The sequence below is a fragment of the Buteo buteo genome, chromosome 12 (assembly GCF_964188355.1).
Source record: "Buteo buteo chromosome 12, bButBut1.hap1.1, whole genome shotgun sequence".
NCBI classification, from domain to species: domain Eukaryota; kingdom Metazoa; phylum Chordata; class Aves; order Accipitriformes; family Accipitridae; genus Buteo; species Buteo buteo.
In genome coordinates this window covers 13,663,044-13,684,041 of record NC_134182.1, presented here as the reverse complement: position 1 = coordinate 13,684,041, position 20,998 = coordinate 13,663,044, and the positions used below count along the sequence as shown (strand labels likewise).

General features: G+C 35.5%; 1 protein-coding gene across 5 annotated transcripts in view; it reads right to left on the bottom strand.

Annotated features, from left to right (window-relative positions):
* UBR2 (ubiquitin protein ligase E3 component n-recognin 2) overlaps positions 1 to 20,998 on the bottom strand; it is a 60,333-nt gene that overhangs the window by 14,130 nt on the left and 25,205 nt on the right. For 3 of the 5 annotated variants that reach the window (XM_075042768.1, XM_075042767.1, XM_075042770.1), the window contains 22 exons: positions 19,817 to 19,980; positions 19,630 to 19,729; positions 18,482 to 18,610; positions 17,528 to 17,711; positions 16,462 to 16,523; positions 15,536 to 15,646; positions 13,582 to 13,647; positions 12,083 to 12,205; positions 11,636 to 11,699; positions 11,211 to 11,335; positions 9,874 to 9,926; positions 9,461 to 9,563; positions 8,838 to 8,886; positions 8,305 to 8,459; positions 6,185 to 6,287; positions 5,324 to 5,433; positions 5,022 to 5,102; positions 4,070 to 4,251; positions 3,180 to 3,379; positions 2,216 to 2,309; positions 615 to 776; positions 155 to 252 (listed from right to left, as the gene is read on the bottom strand). In XM_075042768.1, coding sequence (XP_074898869.1) covers positions 155 to 252; positions 615 to 776; positions 2,216 to 2,309; positions 3,180 to 3,379; positions 4,070 to 4,251; positions 5,022 to 5,102; positions 5,324 to 5,433; positions 6,185 to 6,287; positions 8,305 to 8,459; positions 8,838 to 8,886; positions 9,461 to 9,563; positions 9,874 to 9,926; positions 11,211 to 11,335; positions 11,636 to 11,699; positions 12,083 to 12,205; positions 13,582 to 13,647; positions 15,536 to 15,646; positions 16,462 to 16,523; positions 17,528 to 17,711; positions 18,482 to 18,610; positions 19,630 to 19,729; positions 19,817 to 19,980 — 2,518 coding nt within the window. Of the gene's footprint in view, positions 1 to 154; positions 253 to 614; positions 777 to 2,215; positions 2,310 to 3,179; positions 3,380 to 4,069; positions 4,252 to 5,021; positions 5,103 to 5,323; positions 5,434 to 6,184; positions 6,288 to 8,304; positions 8,460 to 8,837; positions 8,887 to 9,460; positions 9,564 to 9,873; positions 9,927 to 11,210; positions 11,336 to 11,635; positions 11,700 to 12,082; positions 12,206 to 13,024; positions 13,136 to 13,581; positions 13,648 to 15,535; positions 15,647 to 16,461; positions 16,524 to 17,527; positions 17,712 to 18,481; positions 18,611 to 19,629; positions 19,730 to 19,816; positions 19,981 to 20,998 lie in introns of those variants that run through there. The other 2 variants (XM_075042769.1, XM_075042771.1) reach the window with 2 other exon arrangements.

The following is a 20,998-nucleotide window of genomic DNA, read 5'->3' as shown; positions in this document are numbered from 1 at the left end:
CAGGAGCACATCACCAGAAACTGAAATTCCAAGCTGTTCTTGCCACTTTTGCCACCATCTCTCAACTCTACTGTGGTAGAGCCAAAATACTCAGTCTTTTCCATGAATATTATAACATTTTCACATACAAATATACACATTTCTTCAGGCTTACTTGCACAGTCTTCATCTCGAAGTAAATACAGAGCTTTTATTTGCTGGGATATTGTTTTGATCCACTGAGTTAGGTTTGGTTGGCCTGAAAAGTCTAACCTGTCCAAAAATATAAACAGAATGCATAACATTAGTTTAAAACAAACTATATATGGAATTAGTATTTCATAGGCGTTCCATGTTCTTCTGTTTCTCAACAGGCTTTTTCTCTGCTGCCCATGTATTTCTCTATGTTCAGTTCTTTTCCTGCAGGTCCTACAGTTTACTGTCCATTCATACTTTAAACTCCATATTATACAATAACTAAGGAAGGTCCATAAACCAAAATAAGCAGGCAGGCCATCCATTTGAGATTATCAAAACAGAAGATAATAAACATTTTGAAAGGGGGTTTTGGGGTGTGGCTTGTTTGGGATTTTGGTTTTTTACATTTATTGAGGACATTTATAAAGCAAACAGACCTGTTAAACAAAACTCTTGGTGGAGGAAGCAGAGGAATAACAGTGTTGCTTAAGCATTCACAAAGTGGGCAAAGGAATTCACCATTTTCTACATCATAACTTGTGTGTACTCGTAATCTTTGTTGTCTTCGTTGCTCTTTTGCTTGGACAGCATCAAAATACCTTTAGAAAAGAGCAAGATAATGGTGGCAAATTATTAAAACATTACTTTAACATATAAATTCATGAATTCTCCTGAAGACACTGTTTTGCCATTTCCCAGATATACATAAGAGAATTAGCTGAAGGAAAAAGCTCTACCCTCTGACTGATAAAGTATTACTAACTGCAGGCTATCCCCAGTTTTTGGCAGCCAAAATCCCCCAAAGTGCTAAAGTTCACTGGGCTGTTAAAATCATATTTAAGTCTGAACTTTAGCAATTTCCATTTAGGAAAAGAACAGTAAGGGGAAGAGGTAAAGAGAAAGTTGAAGGGTTAAAAAAAAAAAATCCTTCAGCTTTACATAAAATTTTAAGGGAGGTGCCATGAGCATTATCCGTGTGCATGTTCCATTACAGGCCACAACAGAGCAACAAATGGAAAAACTGCTGGCTCATCTCCAAATCCTGTATGAAAAGGAAGTGAATTCACCGCTTTGCTAAACATAACTGCTATTCCAGAAGCCTCTGGGATGGTTTAGAACGTGCCCAACAATGACCCAAAAATGGTCTCAATACAGGCATCTCAGGACATTTCCAGGAGTTACTGGCAACCACACAGGACTGTACATGAGCTACACAAGAAGATGAAGAACACATCTTTAGTGAGCAGTGATATCAAAGGCCACAAATGAAACCTGTGCATGGTTATGGCCACAGAATCTCTGGGAGCTCCTAACAATCTTCACACACAAGGCAGAATTTGAAATGAGGTGCTTCAGGAGCTATGCCAAGGACCAAAGCAAGTGCCTGCTCAAAGTCAGAGGCTTGAATGGTTTGCATTTGTTACATTGCATTGTCATCACATAGCATTAAGCATGTTTAACCCCCTCTGAAAATAAAAGCATAACTGAAAAAGGTTTTATAAAAAAACCTAAGGACAAAAGATAAAATTGAGTTTATGTTGAAGATGAACCTGGACTAGACTGCAGATGTTTCTACTTTAAATTAAACATGATGGAGGAATTAAGAGTGCAAGGGTTGCACTGTCATTTAGAACTTCAGTAGAAAGCGCAAGAAGCAGCAGGAACATGTCTATTATTGAACTGCAAAAAAAAGTCCCCCAAAATCCGAGCTTCAGTGTTCAGATATATGTGCACCACAGAGGATTACGCACAGGGATAAACAACCAAAGGGAATGAAAGCTGCCATGTGTGGCTTTGGATTCTTCCTCACCAAGATAACAGATAGTGAAAGAAAATTATTTTCAACATGTTTACAGTATTTATTACAATGTTTTCTACTTTTTTTTTTTCCCTCAACAGAAAGCTGTTTTAATCACTTAATGAAATTCCTTTTTAAGTTTACTACATGGTAGTAATTTTGCCATTAAAATTAGTGCCATTAGGCAAACTGATGGCATCACGTGCTATTTGGACTAAAAACTTCAATACACATTTTTACCTTTGCCAACAATGAGCATGCATAATATGTCCGCAGCTACCCGTGTGTGTTCCACATGACAGATCTGGGTGCATGAATAGTGGGTCATACTTTTCTGTATTTAAAGTAAAAAAAAACAACTTTGAAATGACATTTATGAAAAGACTTAACTGCAGATATATGTTATCACATTTGCATTATTATTAAAAACTTTATCACAAAAGTATAATTCATTCGATGAAGCATAAAACATATTACTAATCCACAACAACTTAAACTGTTTAGATCATTTACAAGTATTGTGTCATTTTGTTTTGAGCGTTATGTACTGTACTTAGACTGCAAACCAAGCTTTCGGAGGTGCTAGGCCATGGTAAAAGTCCCCAAGATCTACTGACAGTTTTGGTGGTTCAGTACCATTAAACAATGAGCCTAAGAACATTAAACTTCAGACTGAGAGCGCAAAATGATTCAGTGCAGAAATTTTCTGTGTTTGCATATACAGAATCCAGAGAAACCTTTGTAACAATGCCACTGATCATTGTGATCTGTTTCACAAAGTTACCCAAATCCAAGCATTTTTTATTATTGCTAAGAGGGATTTCAGATCATATAACTGAGAGGAAGGAAACATGTATCTTGTGCTTTTACAGCACTACATCAACACCTTCTCTCTCTACAATGTTACAGCCGTAATTTAAGAACAAACACTTCTGATTTTAAAGCTTTTTTAACAGTTATAAATAATTTGTCATAAATGGCTGGCAGAACATTTAGATAATGCTTTGCAGTGATTTTACATTATTTAAACATACATTTCTACCTCACTAAAAACATGGGAGTTTTGCCACTGATTACCATGAAGTCATTCACAATTATACAGTTAACATAAGAAGGTGACGCCACTGTCTCAAAAGAAAGCATGCAGTTGTTACAGTGACTCTGACATTCATTAATATTAAATACAACTATGAACACTACTTACCAGGGTCTGGAGTAATTTTGTTTCTATTTTTAGACAACACAGTTGATCGCTGAATAAATGCTGCCAAGACCATAGCCCTGCTGTCCACTTTAACTTCTTGTTCCTCCTGACACAATATACACATAACAACTTGTCTGTGTTCAGCTACTCTAGTTTGCTCTGGTCCCAAGGCTGTGAGTTTCGCATCTGAAATTACAGGGCTAGAATATTCAAAGAATACTAATGAGTAAATTATTTGAAAAACATTACGAATCAGATCATGATTTAAATGTAATTAATGAGCTTTCTAGCTTTATGACAAATGCTGACAAAAAATAGTTTTGGCATTTGTACAACAATTCCTGTGTCCCCTGAAACAGAACATATTTTCCAGAAAACATTCATATCCTCCCAATAGTATTACCCATTCCATTTTAACACAGAAACCGTATCTGAGACCCTCCATCATCACCATCCCTTAAGTGCCTGACATAAATTCTGAAAACACCCTCCACTTCCCCACAAAATCATTAGCATGCTTCAATTCATATTTCCAGCTACAAGCAGATTTTCTTCCAGATCCTCAACAGACATATAATCAGCTATTTCCAATTTACTATGTTTAATAGCATAGTCTCTTCAGTATTATTAACAATTTACTGGATGATTTTATACAAAAAAAAAATTGCCTATGTTGAGCATTATGAGAGTGGGATAAGGGAGGAATCAATATTTATCCCACCATATTGACAGAAAAGGAGGAGGAAAGCATTCAATTTACTGCTGCTTTTTTGGTCTCAAATATTAATAAGTTTTCCATCAAGACTGAAAAAAGCACTTTTTTAAACAATAACAATGGGACAATCTGATGCAAAAGTTAAAGGAAAAAAATTTAAACGAGATTCCTTTACCTATTTTCATGTACTCCGGAGGTTGAAGTGTCTAGCTCCTCCAAAGTTTGCTGAAAGAGTTCTTTGTTTTCATTAATGAAGTGCCGTTGCATCTCAGACATCTGAGCCATGATCTTTTCCCTGCGCAATCTGGCAATCTCAGCTTTCCGCTTCCTTTCAGCTTTGTCTTTATCACGTGAACTCTGAAATTGTATTGTTCACTCAGTAATTTTTAAAATCTTGTTGCAACAGACAACTTATTTTAGCGACTGCTATGTGTAACTTGTACTAACCTCCAAACAATGAAAGTCTCATAAACAGACAAAAGAAAAGTCTACCAAAATGTTATTTTGTGACCTCTTTAGCTCATGTTCAATGCCAGGTAGAACTGCAGATTCAGAAGGGTATCTCTCCCCCTCAATCTTTAACTGTATTTTGTATTTCTCTTCCCTTTGAGCATTTGTAAGATAAAAAGGTAAGTGACAGGTCTTGTCTCTAGTGCTGCTCTTCTTCCATACTAACTGTATTCCTAAACACACTACAGTGCTCCACGGTCTTTGTGTAGTATCTAGAATGTCATGCCATGCTAAATGAATCAGCAGAGCTTATCTGGAATGATCTGCATGGTAAAAATCCATAGATACCGTTTCTTCTAACAACTTTCCAAGCAGTCTTGAAATTATGGGAAGAGCAGAATCATTAAGTGCTGTGATCAGTACTACAAACAGTTCTAATGAATAAACTTGCAAATTATTTGGAGACTACAATATATAAAGCAAAGAAAAATAGTCCAGGGATTCTCCCAATAGATCTTTCAAAAACAATGGGTTTGATCTATAAGCTGTGAGACAGAATTTCAGAAATAACTGATGTTTCCCATCTTTGATTTACAGCTGCAATTAGAAATACAGTCCTTTGCTAGTCACAACCCAGACCTGTTCCAGATCAGATAACTGTTGCAGCTTGCTTTTACCTCCTCCATAATATTTCCTTCTGTCTCGGCCACAGGACTTGCAGAAGAGCTTTCTCTTAGTTTCTTAATAGTATTAAAAGTCTGTAAGAAAAAAACCCAACACTTAATTTGTTTGTGACATGTGAATATGACTGTGTATACAATAGTGCTGGCCAGATAACGCACAGCGTTGGATTCCAGAAGAGGAAAAAAGTAGGTACAACAAATCAACACGGGAAATAAGGAAATCATCACAATATAATTAGGAAAGTTTCAAAAATCTTCTTTCCATGATTTTCTGCAGTTATATAGAATAGATTTACCTTCAATATCCATCTGATCATGTCCTTGTGCACTTCCAGATGAGGTGCATTTTGCAGTGTTTCTAGCATAGCTAGTATACTAGGGGAATTATTGGGTGCCTCTCCTGGTCCTGAGAAAAAATTACAACAATTGATAATACTGTTACCTCACAAACTAATCGTTCGCTAACTTAAAAGCAACAAAACCCAAAAAACAATACTTGTATATGTTCAGCTGCTGAAGAATGCCTTCAACAAATAGGTGCAATATGTAACTTTCTTCCCCCCCCTCTGAAAACATTTTCATGAAAACCCTCTAAATCCTGAAAAATTAAAGGAAATAGTCTCAAAAGTCTTGCTTACTGACTATATTTTCTTACAAGACAAATGCACTCTATGTGCTCCCTGGCCGTTTTCATCTTGGGAGCTTCCATATAGAACTTCCAATATTTTATTTCCCACCTATTTTAAATGGAAGAGTCTTAGCAACTTTCTTGTCTTAGCAAATCTAGAGGCACTAGTCAGAAGATACAAAGGAGAGTCAAGATTACAAGACCATTTAAGAATGCAACTACAGTTTTTGCAATTGTAGTATCTGATCATGTACAGCAATCTTTGTTGAGACACTACTTAAAGATATTAAGAATCGGGTTTACTGGGAATTATTCAACTTTTGGATTTCTCCTCTAGAAAAGGCCTTTAGTATTGCTACTGTCATAGAATCTACACATATGTAAAGGGCGTATGTATAGTCAATTTGGTGAAATTTTGATGGATAAACAAATACACTCTTTGGTAAATACTGTTTCATAAGAATAAAATATGAGACACTGTCATTTTCAGTTATTTAAATTTGCTATACATTTGAAAAGAAAGGCATACTTGATATTTTCTGAGTGAAGGTAAATGTTACAACATTCTCCTCACTGAGATTCTCCAGATGCTGTTTTTCTTCTTGTAGTGCCATTCCAAGCAAATGCAAAACCTAGGTAAAAATTATATATTTTAGTTCTTCTTAAATAATTCATATAAACTCTTTACAGAGTTTTTCTATATAGTTTTTACTCATTAAAAGTTACTGTCATTAAAAGACAAGGAATTCATACAATAAAGTTACATAATAAGAATATATTTGAAGTTATTTCTATACACATAATTCCAAAGCTACATTACACAGGATTAACAGTATTTGTTTACAAATTCTTGAAACTTTGCCAGATAAAAATCACATTATACCACTTGTATCTTTCTGTTTGCTGTCCTGTCTAGTGAGTGACAAGTCAGCGCTTCTTAGCTTCCGCCCTAGCAATTGCATGTTATTATTGCAAGTCTCTGGACAGAAGCATGATGCACACTTTAAATCCTTTTTACATACAAAGTTTAACTAACAAAAATTTTAAATTATTAAATTAAATTCATTCTAACACTCTAGAAACACATTTTAAAATAATGTTAACTTTTAGGTCAGTAAAGAGCTATGATCTCCTTGAACTTAAAAATTTAAATTACCCTATTTGGCACTAAAATACTCTGAATGACATTTTAAAGCTGAAATAGTTAAATCTTAGTGGTGAACTCTGTCATGCTGAATCAACCACTTTTTCACCCCACACAAATTTTCAGGATGCTCTAGACAAAAAGCATTACTGAATGCCTAGAATCAACACTGAAACCTGTGTAAGGAAAGGACAATCATCGGAAAATCTGTAGCAGAATTGGAATGCAACAGTCTAAGTATCTACAGAAAAAGTGGTAAACCCTGGTTTGAGTCTTGAAGTTGTTTTTTTTTAATTTGTTTTAAGAAGTAATAGTCAATTTTTCCTCAGTCTGTCACATCTGTCTAACAAGGCCTCATCCAATATGGGCCACCTCCTCCAGATGTCTCGTATCAACCTTTGCATGGTGCTTCCAAGATGAGAGTAGTTGACTAGGGAAAGATGCAGTCCAACTGCACGGCACCAGTGAATACAACGTGCCATGAGTTTCTGAACAAGTCATAGGTCCCTAATGAATTGCACATTTTTGAGAATAACACAGAGCTACTCAAATGGCTAAGCATGCTTTAGTTCAGTTTCAAAAAAAGTAAAAATAAAAATAAAACCTTATTCTATGCAAACAGTTATACCAAAGCCTAGCATTCTCACAGTACCTAAATGTAACTACATACTTCAATTTTTGTTGTGATTTATAACACTGATATATTGTTCAATTTTCAACTTTTTGGTGTCACACAGAATTGCTTATGTTAATTTAAACTTAGCTATAAAAGGTAATATACACTCAGTAAGACTGAGTGTCAAAAAATTAATACTCAGTTTCAAAGCTGGGGTTTCACTGCAAAATGTTATTTAAAAATCCATCAATATTTTTGAAAAGTTTGGGGTTGGACACTAAACCAACAACCCTGACCAATATGAATAGGCTTTTGATGGCAGTTCACCACTTATCTCTCCACACCCCAGAAAATGACCATCATGGACAAAAAAATCCACAGTAACCCCCCCAGGTTTCTAAAGATCATTATAAATAGTGAGGAACAAACAGCTCAGTTCAGTTTCCCAAAGCTGATACATTTTCAAGTTAGAAAACTCTTTTCTGTACTTTATGATTTTTTCTGAAGTGATTTAGCCTAAACTGAAAATAAGCAAAGGAACGTCAAGAAAAAGTCAATGTGCTTTACTTAATATGCAACAACTCAGATAAACTGGTTCTCTACCACAATAAACACTATTTCAACTGATTCAGGCAGAATTCTTCCCTCTCGTGTGCATCCCATTAGAAAGTCACCTCTGTCTTCCATCCACTTTTAAAAATAAATCGCATTGAAGGCAGAGGGGTTTCCCTAGTCTTGTATATCAGAAAACATCATTTATTTCTCATTTAGAGTATTCTGGATATGTTAGATACCAAGTACCCAACACAAATCTATAAGCCCATGTTAAAATGCTAAAATACACATTCCTTCCATTAGCATAAGCATAATTTAAAACAAGGAAACATACCCTTTGCAGCATGGACTCTGACCAGGCATAGCCATTGTGTTCTACTGCCCATTGCAGTATAGTCCCCATAATGCACAGCATGACATCAGATTGCAGAATATTAACCAGACTTGCAAAAAGTGGACAGAAAGGAGGAAGAGCTGGCGGTGGAAGCGCTGAAAGGGAAATTTGTGTGTTTGACATTTCAGCATCTCTAAAATTTGCAACACCCATATAAAATGTCTGACTTTCAAACAGTTAACAGCTTAAGCCAAGACAGTATATAGTTGCTTGATAAACAGTATTACAGATAACAGGCTGTATCATTCAACATGGCTTGCATGTAAGAGAAAAGCCAAAGGAATAAGCTGTTCAGAAGGCTGGTTCCATGACATATTGGATTTCTGTATATAACCAGGGAGATGTGAGGGAAATTGCTGCATTTTCAACCAATTTCTGGCTAGCCCAAGAACAGGATGCTAGTCTAAGTGCCAGGGCAATACACAGTTTATAGGTGCTTCCCTCTTCTCCCATCTTCTCTCAAAGAGAAATACCTGTATCTTCTCTGTTCTGTCTTTTCAGCTTTCTTTGTGCTTCCTCTGCCTGAAATAGAAGAATGATGCCAATATTACTCAAAACCTGTACAAATATAAAACTAATAAAAAAGCATTCATGCTTTATTACATTGTTACTGATTTTTCCCCTTTTTCCCAGCCTTAAATAAAACACGAAAGCTTCCATGTTTTTGCAGTTTGTCTTACATTCTACTTGTAAAGTAGGGCATGCATCTTCAAAATTAATCTTTCATCTTGAGTCAGCCTGTATTCTTTTTCTAGCATAAAATTATAAGACAAGTCTGAGCTAAAATGGTAATTTCCATAAAGATAAGCAAAAATACAGATTGTTTAAATACTTTCAGTAAAATAAGATGTAAGAGAACCCACAGATAATTCTTGAAGGACCACTGATTTCAGCAGCTCTATATAGGGCACAGCATCCAGTGGCACAAAAATCACTACAAAGTCTTAGGCAAATTTTGTTAACATTCTCAAATAAGTTAACCTTTAAAAGTCAACTTTTAACCAGCTGATAATACCGCTTCACAGAATTAAGCTTTGGAAAAAAGCAAAACAAAAAAGACATAAAATAAAAACCAGAAAGTTAAATTACTAGTTACCTTTGATTGCTCTGCCCTTGAAAAGTGGTAGAAATACAGATTGAAGTTCCTCGCACATTCTGGTTTTAATTCATACAGCCCTCTGCCTGTTAATCCAGGTTTCCTACAAAAAAGAAAAAAAAAAAAACAAACCAAAAAAAACAAAAGCCCAAACCAACCAAACAAAACCAATCAAAACCAAACATGTTCATTGGTTATTAACATCTGAGCATAAATGGTTAACTAAAACAGCTAAAAAACACTGCTCGACAGGTATGCTAGAAATCAGATAAGTAACAGTATTAAGAATGATGCACATGAGTAAAGCCATGGGAAAACACCATGACCCAGCCCTCTTTCTTCTATCCTCTCATTTTCACGAATTTAGATATTCCATTTTTAAAGCTGAAATATTAGAATAAAGGGCAACATACTTGAAACACGCCACTTCTTCAATCACACTTTCCATTCCTGTCTCTCTGTTCTCCTACATTGAGTGAAAGGCAAGACAGTGTGTTACTGTAGTTCTTGGGTTAAACACATTCAAATATCATACAAAACCAGATAAGCATGCAAAATGAATGTAGCACAAAGTCATTTTACTGGCTCTCAAGAAAACACTAAAGCATGTAACATGAAAATACATTCAGAAATACCACCTCTGCAAAAAGTATTTTTAAAAAATCATGCCATTTTAAATGCTTAATTTTTACTGGTCTTCCGTCATAATAAACTTGGATGTAACAGTAACAGAAGAAAACTCTAAGTTAGCTTACTCAGCTGTCTTAGGAATAGACAGTCAATATGTCTGGTTTCTAGGCCTTTAAAATGAAATAAATATAGGAAAGCTAAAAAGACATGTCACTGAAAAATGGTAAAACAACCATAAAAGGCAGCAGGAGAAATCTGCCCAAATATGTAACACTACCTCATATACAAATTACCATTTCATATTCCCATCTCCTTCCTGCAATACATATTCATAGCAGTTAACAGGCATGGGAAGAAGTATTTAAGACTGACAATACAATTTAGAACTCTAGCTTAAATCCTAGTTTGCTCTTTCATCCAACCTTAAATTATTTTTAAAAAATCATAATGCTACCCTAAAATTTGACTTTTCAAATTGTTTAAGTTTAAAATACTTAGAACAACTATTTCAAAATTTATCATTAAAAGTACTACCAGTATAGTAAAAGATTAACTTTTGAATTTTGACTACCTTCAGAAATTATGTTTAAAAGATTACTTCAAAAACATTCTAAAGAAAAAAAAAGCTTTGCTATCCTACAAAACCACTCATACCAGAATTCAGATAAATGCTTCTGTCCATGCAAATGAAGCATTTATGTTACACAAGTCATTACACTGTGTCTGATTCCATGTCTTTTCAATTATTGTTAGGCTTTAAAATATAACAGCTTATATTTCTGGATAGCTCCAACAACCCACTTCCATACCACTATTCAGGGTTTACAAGCAGACTGCAGAGACTGCCAGCCAGATGGCCTGATAAGAAACGGTATTAAAAAGAGAAGAGGTGAAGAAGCTCTCAGGCTCCTGCCTCTTTCATATGTTGTTTCTTTTTCTATAGCTCTTTCCTACCTTCTCCATGACAACTATTAATCTGTACTCACGCTAACCTTGCTCTTAGCATAATCATGCTGCTCCCATTCCACATTAAGTGGCATAAACTTGCATAGAAAAATTTTCAGCAATCAGCCTTATAAAGTTGAAGTTGCTTCCCCCCACTCCCACCCAAGTTACTTACATCTTCAGGTAATGCCTTTACCAATTCACTGTGAGCCATTGGCCTGATGCTTAGCTGATGGATGATCTCTCGTTTGATTTCATCTGTTGCATTTACCTGTCCTATTCCAGGACTGAATCTTTCACCTGTAAAAAGAAAATACAACATTTTTCTTAGGATTTTAAGCATTTATTTCTCTTCTTTTGCAACTTAAAGGAAAAGACTGGATAACAAGTCTCTTCTGTGAAATTTGGTGTTCACCGACCAGTGTTCGAAAATTCATTACATTCATCTAAGCTAGTTTCAAGACTTTTCTCCTAGGAGAGAAGTCAGAACTACAGGAAGTTCAAAATAGAACTGAACTTGAGATGACAATGAAGAATGCTCATTCCAGACCATTAAAGAGACTAAATTTTAAAAATTAATTAAATGTCTTCCAAACTTACCAACAATCATTATAATGAGGTATAGCATCTCTTCTATAAGAGTGTTATTTTGTTGAACAACATCCTGAATTAAAATAAACAAACAAAAAAAAGGAATTTACGTTTTTCAATTAAGGGTAAAAGAATCATTCCATATGCTGAAAATATTTTTTCAGTGCTTCAAAACATTGCCTGTTTTCACCCTTAGCACTCCCAAATTAAGCTATGCTGAAATGCAATCACAACTGCCTTAAACTTCTTAAACAATGCAAAAATTATGCATCAGTTTTTGAATTTACCAGTTTGACAGGTAAAAATATTTATGCATATTTCAAACTGGTCAAACGAAATTAAAATAGGATAGGTTTTGCTTTTTTTATCAAGAAATTGCACAGTCTCAGTACAACAGCATCTGATACACTTCCAAAAAAAATTGCAGATTTTCTATTGCAGTAGTACATAAAATACCTTGTTAGTATTTTCTGTGCTAAATCTTTTGCCATAGTCTGGAGTACTAAATATCTGATAAAGTTCAAAGCGACTCAGCATTATCATCAAGAAGTGATTTGGATCCATCATAGACACACCTGTCTATTAAAGAAAAAAATTATTATAAACAGAAAATAGATTGGGTGTTCTTACAGAATGTTTGTATATTCATATACAATGTTCACAGTATATTCTTTATGAAATTCATTCCTCTCTATCCTGGGCATGAAGATTTAGTTACTTAAGTTTACTCCCTTAGGACTCCAATAACACAACTGACAGCATGTTTGACAAGTAGGATCCTATGCTTTATCAATAATTTCTGATGCCCTTTTAAGTGTAAAATATTCAGGGTTATTCCTTCTATCTCAAATACTCTAAATAAAATTCAGTGAAAGACTTTTGGTTGGTTGGTTTTGTCTCTACAATCCTGTTCCTGCTGGCTCAACTTTTAGAAGGCATAATATCACTAAGTATATAGCACAAAGATTTTAAAAACAAATTCTAGTCTTCAAAACAAAGACTGAAGACTTTAGCAAGACTTTCCAAACCTCCTGGAAAGAAGAATACTAATGTTTCAATGTAGCCACAAACATTTATTTCCATTTTAGAAAACTACTGGCCAAAGTTTTTTCTGTTTATTAAACAATGTATCTAAGTTAGCCAATAATAAATATTTGATGTTAATTTACTATTGCTAATGGGACCATCTTCAGGACAGAATAATTTCCAACAAAACTGAAGGATATCTACCCAAATGGGTAGCTGCAGATGATCATTAAAAATTAGGGGCAGATCAATCCTCAAGGCAGTATGTCTGAAAGCAGAAGTAACTCAGGACATATGCACCACGTTGGGTATTGCTAACTCTAGGTAAGATTTGAGGGAGTTCCTGAGAAACGATTTTGCCGTCTAGGTGAACTACGCACCCGGAGCTGCAAATTTTAACTTCCATCACTCTCCGTGTAGGAGTAATGCATCAGACCTCTCTGTGTCAGAGCTAAGTAGACTGCCAGATTTGAAAAATCTCTTCTGAAGGAAAAAAAAAATATTAAAAAAATCACAAACTACTATATGGGGTTCCACTTTCTATCCAGCATTTTAGATGCCAACTTTGAAGGGAGGGAGAACAACAGATACACTGACTACATTACTGAAGACCATCACTCACACAAGTGCCAGTACAGCACAACCCATTAGTTAAAATATTATATTCTTGAAGATGTAGCATTACATACATGTTACGCAGAAAATTCTGCACTTTCCACAGTATATTTAAAAAACAAGGATTACAACAACAGTATTTCCTTAACAAATTATCCTATAAAGACAGAGATACAATAAAAAATAAAAGTCCTTCCACAAAAATTGACTTTTTCCCTTGTCATTAAAAGGTTCTGATGGAGCTAAAAAAAATAAAAACGTACACATATCCTGAAAATGCTTAATAAAAATGCAAACTTATACAATGTGGTTACCTGAAGCATTACTATGTCCTTGTCAAACATCTCCCTCCTGCACTTCACATTATGATAGTAATAAATCTGAAACAAAAAAACCCAAACCACAATAATTAACAAACATCATATTTAATCTAAACTTATTTTCATTCTGGAAAAATAAACTTTGTTACACAGTATTAGTAACAAAAATGCATCTGTGATTTGAAAAAATTATAAAAATGTATTTGTATGCAAAAAGCATTTCTATATAGCACAAAACAAGCATAGTTGCTGGCTGGGTTGTATTGATCTAATGTCTAGATTGCATACACTTAGAAGGATAAATCTTGTGGACCTCTTTAGGCGTTTTAATGCATCTACTTGTTTCGCAATTAACTGTTCGAAATTCACAGGAGAGAAAGCCTTTGCATTTGCAGAAATGTTCTTTCTTTGCTCCATGAATTGCTCTTTAATTATTTGAGACATAATCTTTCAGGAATTGCCAGTTTCAGCAAAATGTTAATACTGTGATAGCATCATAGTTAACCCAAACCATCCTGGGAGTGAACTCAACAGCACTGCAGCAAGCAGTAGCAACACTGCAGTGACTGCCTGGCACTGAAATGTGGGAAAGGTTGATTCTACCACAATTAAGGAAAAACAAAGAGGGCTGTCAAGTTCCTCCCTGGGACTAGGAACAATCTTCAGTGTGCTAAACTCTCCTCTAGAGAGACACCGTTTCTCACCAGAATTACATGAAGACAGCTAGCTAGGCGTGCCTTCCCTCTCTTCCCCACACTAATAATCCACACATATACATGCCCATTCCAATCTTCTGGGAAAACACCCAAAAGGAGCTGGCTGAACATAAGCTCTCCATAGCCAAAGGAAAGAGTAAGAACTTCCAGACTGTGGGAGCCTTATTACCTAAACTAAAGCAGGCTCTTAACTTCAAGATGCTGACAGCCAGGGGAAATTAACAGAGAGACTTATTTCTCCATCAAAAGCTATGCTGAAATTTCAGATTTGATGTGTGTCTACAGCAATATGGGTGCTGCTATAATTGTACATAACTAGACCTCCTTTTGCTTTAATAATGACAATAAAGGACATCACCTTATAAAAATCCTTCAAGAGGTAAGAAGTGTCAGAATACAGTATGTTTGAGCAGCTTAATTCAACCTCCTGGTACACATGCATTGCAAATATCTAGTGAAGGTGGGGGCTTGTGGGAAGGAAAGAAGTTTCTTGCAAATAAATCAAGTTAACACATCACAGAACTAAATCCTAATTCTGTTGTAACCTATGTCTTGCTGAAAAAATCACTTCATATGATCACCCTGGTGGGTGGCACTGACACCACAGCACCTGTTTTATAGCTGTTAAGCTTGAAACACCTAAGACCTAATTTGTACAAACACAGAGAACATAAGTTTAGAGATGGATGGAGCTAGTCTCCAGAAGTATGAAAGATAAAAGCCAAGAAACACTCAGTTCTACACTGGTTCTAATGCTTTTGTGTGGTCTTAGGATTTCAATTACTTTATAAACATAAATAGTAATAATATCTTAACAGCGTGTATTTTTATATTTGAGACGCTTTTATGTGAAGGTGATGAATGCATTACCGAATATGCACAGATCTAATTCTCCACTTCATGCTACTGTTGGACAGTATACAGTAAAAAGGATAGCAGTCATTAACTGCATTATACTAAAACTTCTTTATGCATAGAGCATTAAGTTCACTGAGCACTGTAGCAGTCCTGAAACAAAAAAGCAACTTCTGACTAAGAAATCAAAGACCAGTTTAAAAGCAAACATACTCAAATGATGTGAGTACTGATAAAAATGCCTACCTTGCATTGCCTTCTGTAAGATTTACAGAAGTGAAATTTGAAATCAATACAGAAAGGAGAGGGTTCGAGGTCCAAAATTATCTTGGAGGAGTTAGCAGAAAACAGTGATTCTACAGCTACTATCTACTTACCTGATTAACAAGAGAGAACCCATTTCTTCTCCACATCCCTGCATGCACTTGGGCACATAGGACTAGGCATCGTAGAGGATGTTCTATTAACATAGGTGGGCTAAGTTCACTCTGCATTAAGAAAAGGCAATATTTTGATATATACAGAGAAAATAAAAGAAAATGGGACTGAGATGAAGGAGGATGGTATCTGTGATCATGAAAATATTTGGGCAATACAAAAGAGAAGCAAATCCAACACACGTATTACAAAAGTTCGATAAGCCTATTCACAATCTATCCAATCGTTGTTAACCAACCTTACATTCTGTCTTTGCTCCACAGAAATACTCCACAAGGGCTTTAGTTTATTCTTAAAGACAGTAGGTTTCGTATTTTAAAACATCAACACCATCAATTTAATAACATCATCATTTGTTTTCTTTCACTCAAAGGTTAAGTACTACTACTTTCAAAAGACACTGAGATTTCTTCTCCCAGTTATGTTTTCTCCTCTTTTAATTTATCTTACTCTTTTTAACTTCTTCTTAAAGAAATAGTATATCAATAAGAACATGCAGGAAGCAAGAAACAGTTGGGGAAGAAAATTAGAACCTAGGCTAAGGAGAAGGTATCAGATCCTGTCAGGAGTTCCTAGAAACAGTTTCCTCTACAAAAAGAAGGTAATGCATGAAGAACAAAATACAAAACTTAAGCCTGAGTCTTAAGGTATTTAAGAGAGCAATACTGATTGCTTATGCTCCAGTCATGAATATCTAGATATTAATCTTTTAAGAGGTAATTTTATCTACTGAAGACAGTCTCTCTGAACAGAATTCATAGCAAAAACATACTTTGTTTTATTTAATAATATCCTACACTTACTTGACCAATTTCACATTGTGCATTAATTATATTTAATTAATATGCTATATTTAATTACATACCAGGGGTAGCAGCTCTGGAAACTTATATGCCACTTCAGTTTTACTCAGCAAAACATGCAAGCCTACATAAATACATGAAACAAATACATACATAATATTACACACAATATTTTATACAATTCAAATAGGAAAAAAAGGTCATCAAATTTACTATTGGACCATTTTCTGGACACAGCTACAAGTAAGTCTGCAGATTTATCACCCTGGAGCTACACAGCTATCTCCTGAAGAGACATGTTACAAAGCATACATTTTAGGAGAATTAAAGTTTTCCCATTGTATCTGTATAAAACTTGCAGTACAAGTGAGATTTCTGCCTTTTTTTTTCACTCTGTCATGTCCCCTCAGCAACAGCCAAGAGTCCTTGGTCTATCAGGACAAATTATCAACAACAGATACCTCATCCTTCCTATCAGTCCTTAGAGGTTTATAAAATACCTCAGGAACTATAATGAGACCCCTACGAAATACATAAGGGTTTTCTGGTTTGCTTTGTTTTAAAGCTACAAGAGTTTTGAATTACCTTTTTCACTTCATTACCTGTGAATTTGTTTTTCACCATATGACTTTCTGATTCTGTAAACTAAAAGTCATCAACCTTTTTTCAACACAGCTTCTGAATAAGATAGGCACAATATAAAGAGAAAGACATAGCTTAATTTTCTGGTGACACATCTGTTTGATAAATCTGTTCTCTAACAGAATGTTGATTAGTCTATTCAATCTGACAGCTAAACATATTTCAAAACAGGTAAGTACACTCCACACTTTGTTGCATTTCTTTTGCATCACTCAAGTGGCAAAAGCAGCAGTAACTGCCTACAACACACCTCACGGACAAATGCAGAGGCATAAGACAATCTTCCCCCAAGCCTGAAACAATAACAACTTCTCCAATGCTTGGGAACATTTTGCCTAGAGGCTATCAAACAAGCTAGAAAATGGCCCAAATGCATCCTATTCAGGCTTTAAACAACTGTTGTGTGGTTCATTATGTACACACATACACAAATCGCATTTATACAATATTTTTCATTTCCTGAAATATTTTTTAACTGGTTCATACCTGCAAGTAAACGAGAAACTGGGAGATGAATGCTAACTTTTTCCTGAGAAACACAGTATCTGATGGTCTCAACTGAATGTCCACACATACTGAGAACAATAGGCTGTTCTCCATCAGTAAAACCACTATGACACTGCATCAACACTGTCAGGCATTTCTTATAAGCTTCAATTAACACTTTTTCCTAAAAGAGAGATCACAGTTTACAAAGGTTATGAAAAAAACCCAGAGCTCTGCAAACTAATACAGCCAATGTAAAAAAGTCTAACGGGTCTGGGGGTTTTACCTTTATTAACAGTCCTGCAAAATTAAGATAAGGAATCCAACAAAAGGAGCTGAATTAAGGGGGACACAGACTGTGAAACTTATGCCAGTATGTCTGATTAGAAAAACACCCACTAGTATTTTTTTAATTTTTTTTCTGTAACTAATATTATGGGAACTTTCTGAGCAATGATCATGCTAGGCTGGTAAAACCTGCACATTAACTAACAGTGACAGATTAAAGCCAGCATGAATGTTCAAATATTCTAGGATCACTTGTTCCACAGCCATATTTTACCATGCTTAAGTTCTGTACTCCTAAACTTGAAACACTTATGGAGTAGAAACCCAATTTATAACCAGGCAGCATTTGGTAGGTCCAGGGCCTTCTCCTCTATTCCCTCTTCTCTGAAAATTATAACCTGAGCGTGTTGTGAAGATCACAACTTTCAGATGTGTGATAGAACTCCCTGCATGATTTTTTAAAAGGCTTAACCACATTCTTATGAATTGGTCAGTTCAAGCCATAAAAGATGTGTTTAAATACAGGAAAGACTTGCACTTGCTCAGAGAAGACGATCTTGGCTTATGGTGCAGTTATGTGTTTAGGTCAACTGTTACACATATTAAAGTTTGGGTTTCTTCCCCCTTCACATATTCACATGGAAAAACAATTCAGAAGGAACTTACATCTAATGCACACCAGTCCTGAATCATTGAAATAACAAGTGTTAATTTCATCTGCAATGTAAATGCTGCTTCCCATTCTGGTTCCATTTCTATGTGTTGTCCTACTTGACGAGTTATTGGATCCATACCCTGTAACAAAAAAATTATGCATTTCAACAATATATCACTGAAATACATTGACAACATTAGCATAAGTGTGAGACAGTGGTTACCTGTCCTTATAATAAATATATTGTTGCTACAACAGGAAAAAAGTAGCTTGGGACCATCTGAAAAGGAATTACACGCATCGAAATAAGAACAAGAAAATGAAACAGGAATTAGAAGAGAAGAATACTGGGACAAGAAAAGTTTTGGATGAGCTCTATTATTAACACCTGTAGAGATTTCAGTATTCCGAGCAGTACAACAACGTTTGCATACATACATTATCTTACATACCCATTTTGGTTTTGAATGTATTTTCTAAGGTTGTGCTATTAAACGCAGTTAAGTACCAACTAAAGACTGGGTACTACAGTACATAATCAGCTCTTGGCATAAGAAGAAAAAAAACCCAGCATGATCTGAGGATTACAATATATTCAAGAGACTATCATAAACAGATGAGAAAGGTATGCTACTGAAGTACTGAAAAATGGAAGTGATTCTGATTTGTCCTTGTAAAAGCTGCATTGCTTTTAAAATACTCCTCTTAAGGTAACACAGCACCTTAAAAAGGTGCTGGGGAAAAAAACTACAGCGAAGAGGTCTATTTGTATGTCAGGAACTATTTATTCCTCAATACAAGGAGCAACTGCTGACACAAGCAGTAACTGGAGCTCTCACTAAGAGGGAAAGTTGCTTAAGATGGACCAGATTTCACTCACACAATTAATGGTGTCTTGTCTGCCTCTACAACTGCAAAATATGCCCCAAATGACATTTTTCTTTTTGAACCACTCTTCCTTTTTACTGCCCTCTACAACAAACCAGATTTAAAAAAACTTAGGTGAGCTGCTATTTCAGGAAAACATGACAACTCCAAAAGTTATACTGTACTGAAGGTATAAAATGGAGAGTACATTAAATTTCCTCCATTTTTATATCATGATAGCTAACTTCCTGCTTTAATTTTGCAGAATTTTATAATTCACAGACTTACATACCTGCATACATTTGAGTAATTCTAAGAAGGCATCAAAACCCTCTAGGAACTTGTGCCTCAATTCATCTGACCACTCAGTTGGCTTACTTATCAACACATACCTGGGTACATTGGAAAAAGATGCAAGTGTTAATTTTTTTTTTCTCCCTCCTCAATTGATCAAATCAGCACATAGTTAATATACTTACTTGAGATCCAAAATAAGGCTCTGAACACGCCTGAATTTGAAAGCCTGCAGAGCAGTGTAACGTTCAAACTGAAACCTGCCTTGGATGTCACGGTGCCTTAAGTGGTCCATAAAAGTTTTGATGATAGTGGTCATGAGATTTTCTTCTGTTATTAGCATTCGAGCCTATGCCAAAGTACATTGAAATTTGCTGTAATTAACAGACACAGCTAACAAGAGTTTCACACTGCACCATGAAGTTTATAAAAAACATTATTTTTTTATCTAAAGTAGTGACATCAATAATTAAAATGGAAGAACATACTGAAAGCCAATCTTCCAAACAGTCACAGAAGAAAAAAAGTCATCTAGCCAGAAATTATCATAATCCAGATCTCTTTCTTCAGATCCTTTCTGTACAGAAGTTTGACTACAGTTAGGCTCCTACTGACCTATATAATTATGGCACAAGACATATATTATTATGTGTCTTATAATTAACTTGTACCTCCCTTTAAGTATATGTTGTCTCCTCTCATATAATTAAAGTATGAGCCCTTTAGGGGAGTGACAGCTCTTCTGTTTTCTGTTCACAAACTGTCAAGCGCTCTGGTGAACAGAGTGTCTTCTGAACTGCTAAGGAACTGTATAGTGCAATTTCCACATGGAAATTATGTGAAATGACTTACGATTCCCCTCAAGGGCTACTGCGTATATCCATGTGTTGTAGGAAACAAATCAACAGGCATCACAAAGTCTGACAAAGATCATCTTCCACACCCAACCTAACCCAACCCCACAATGGAGTAAGGGGCGCTAAGAAGTTACTGCCATCTTGTACTTGTGAGCTCTTCCAGAACTCCCCCATTCTGTTAGTTCTCCAAGATAAATGAGATGAGTCTTGCAGTTCTCAGATTTCATGAGGATTTTATGATGTGGCTGGTAGATTTAAGAAGATTGGCCGCTCTGATCTACCTCAACGACACTGTGGTTGTTGACTAGATCTTCTGGGTTCTACAGTTGCTAATGATACTCCAAAATACAGTTTCTAAAATGCTACTGCAGGGGGGAGGGAATCTAGTGGTTAACATTCTCCCCCCAAAAATAACCAACCACCCATCTTCCCTCAAACCAAAAAGTCTCAGTTACTTGAGAGCCCAAACTCTGAAATTACTAAGATCAGTTTGAAAATGTTACTGGTGGG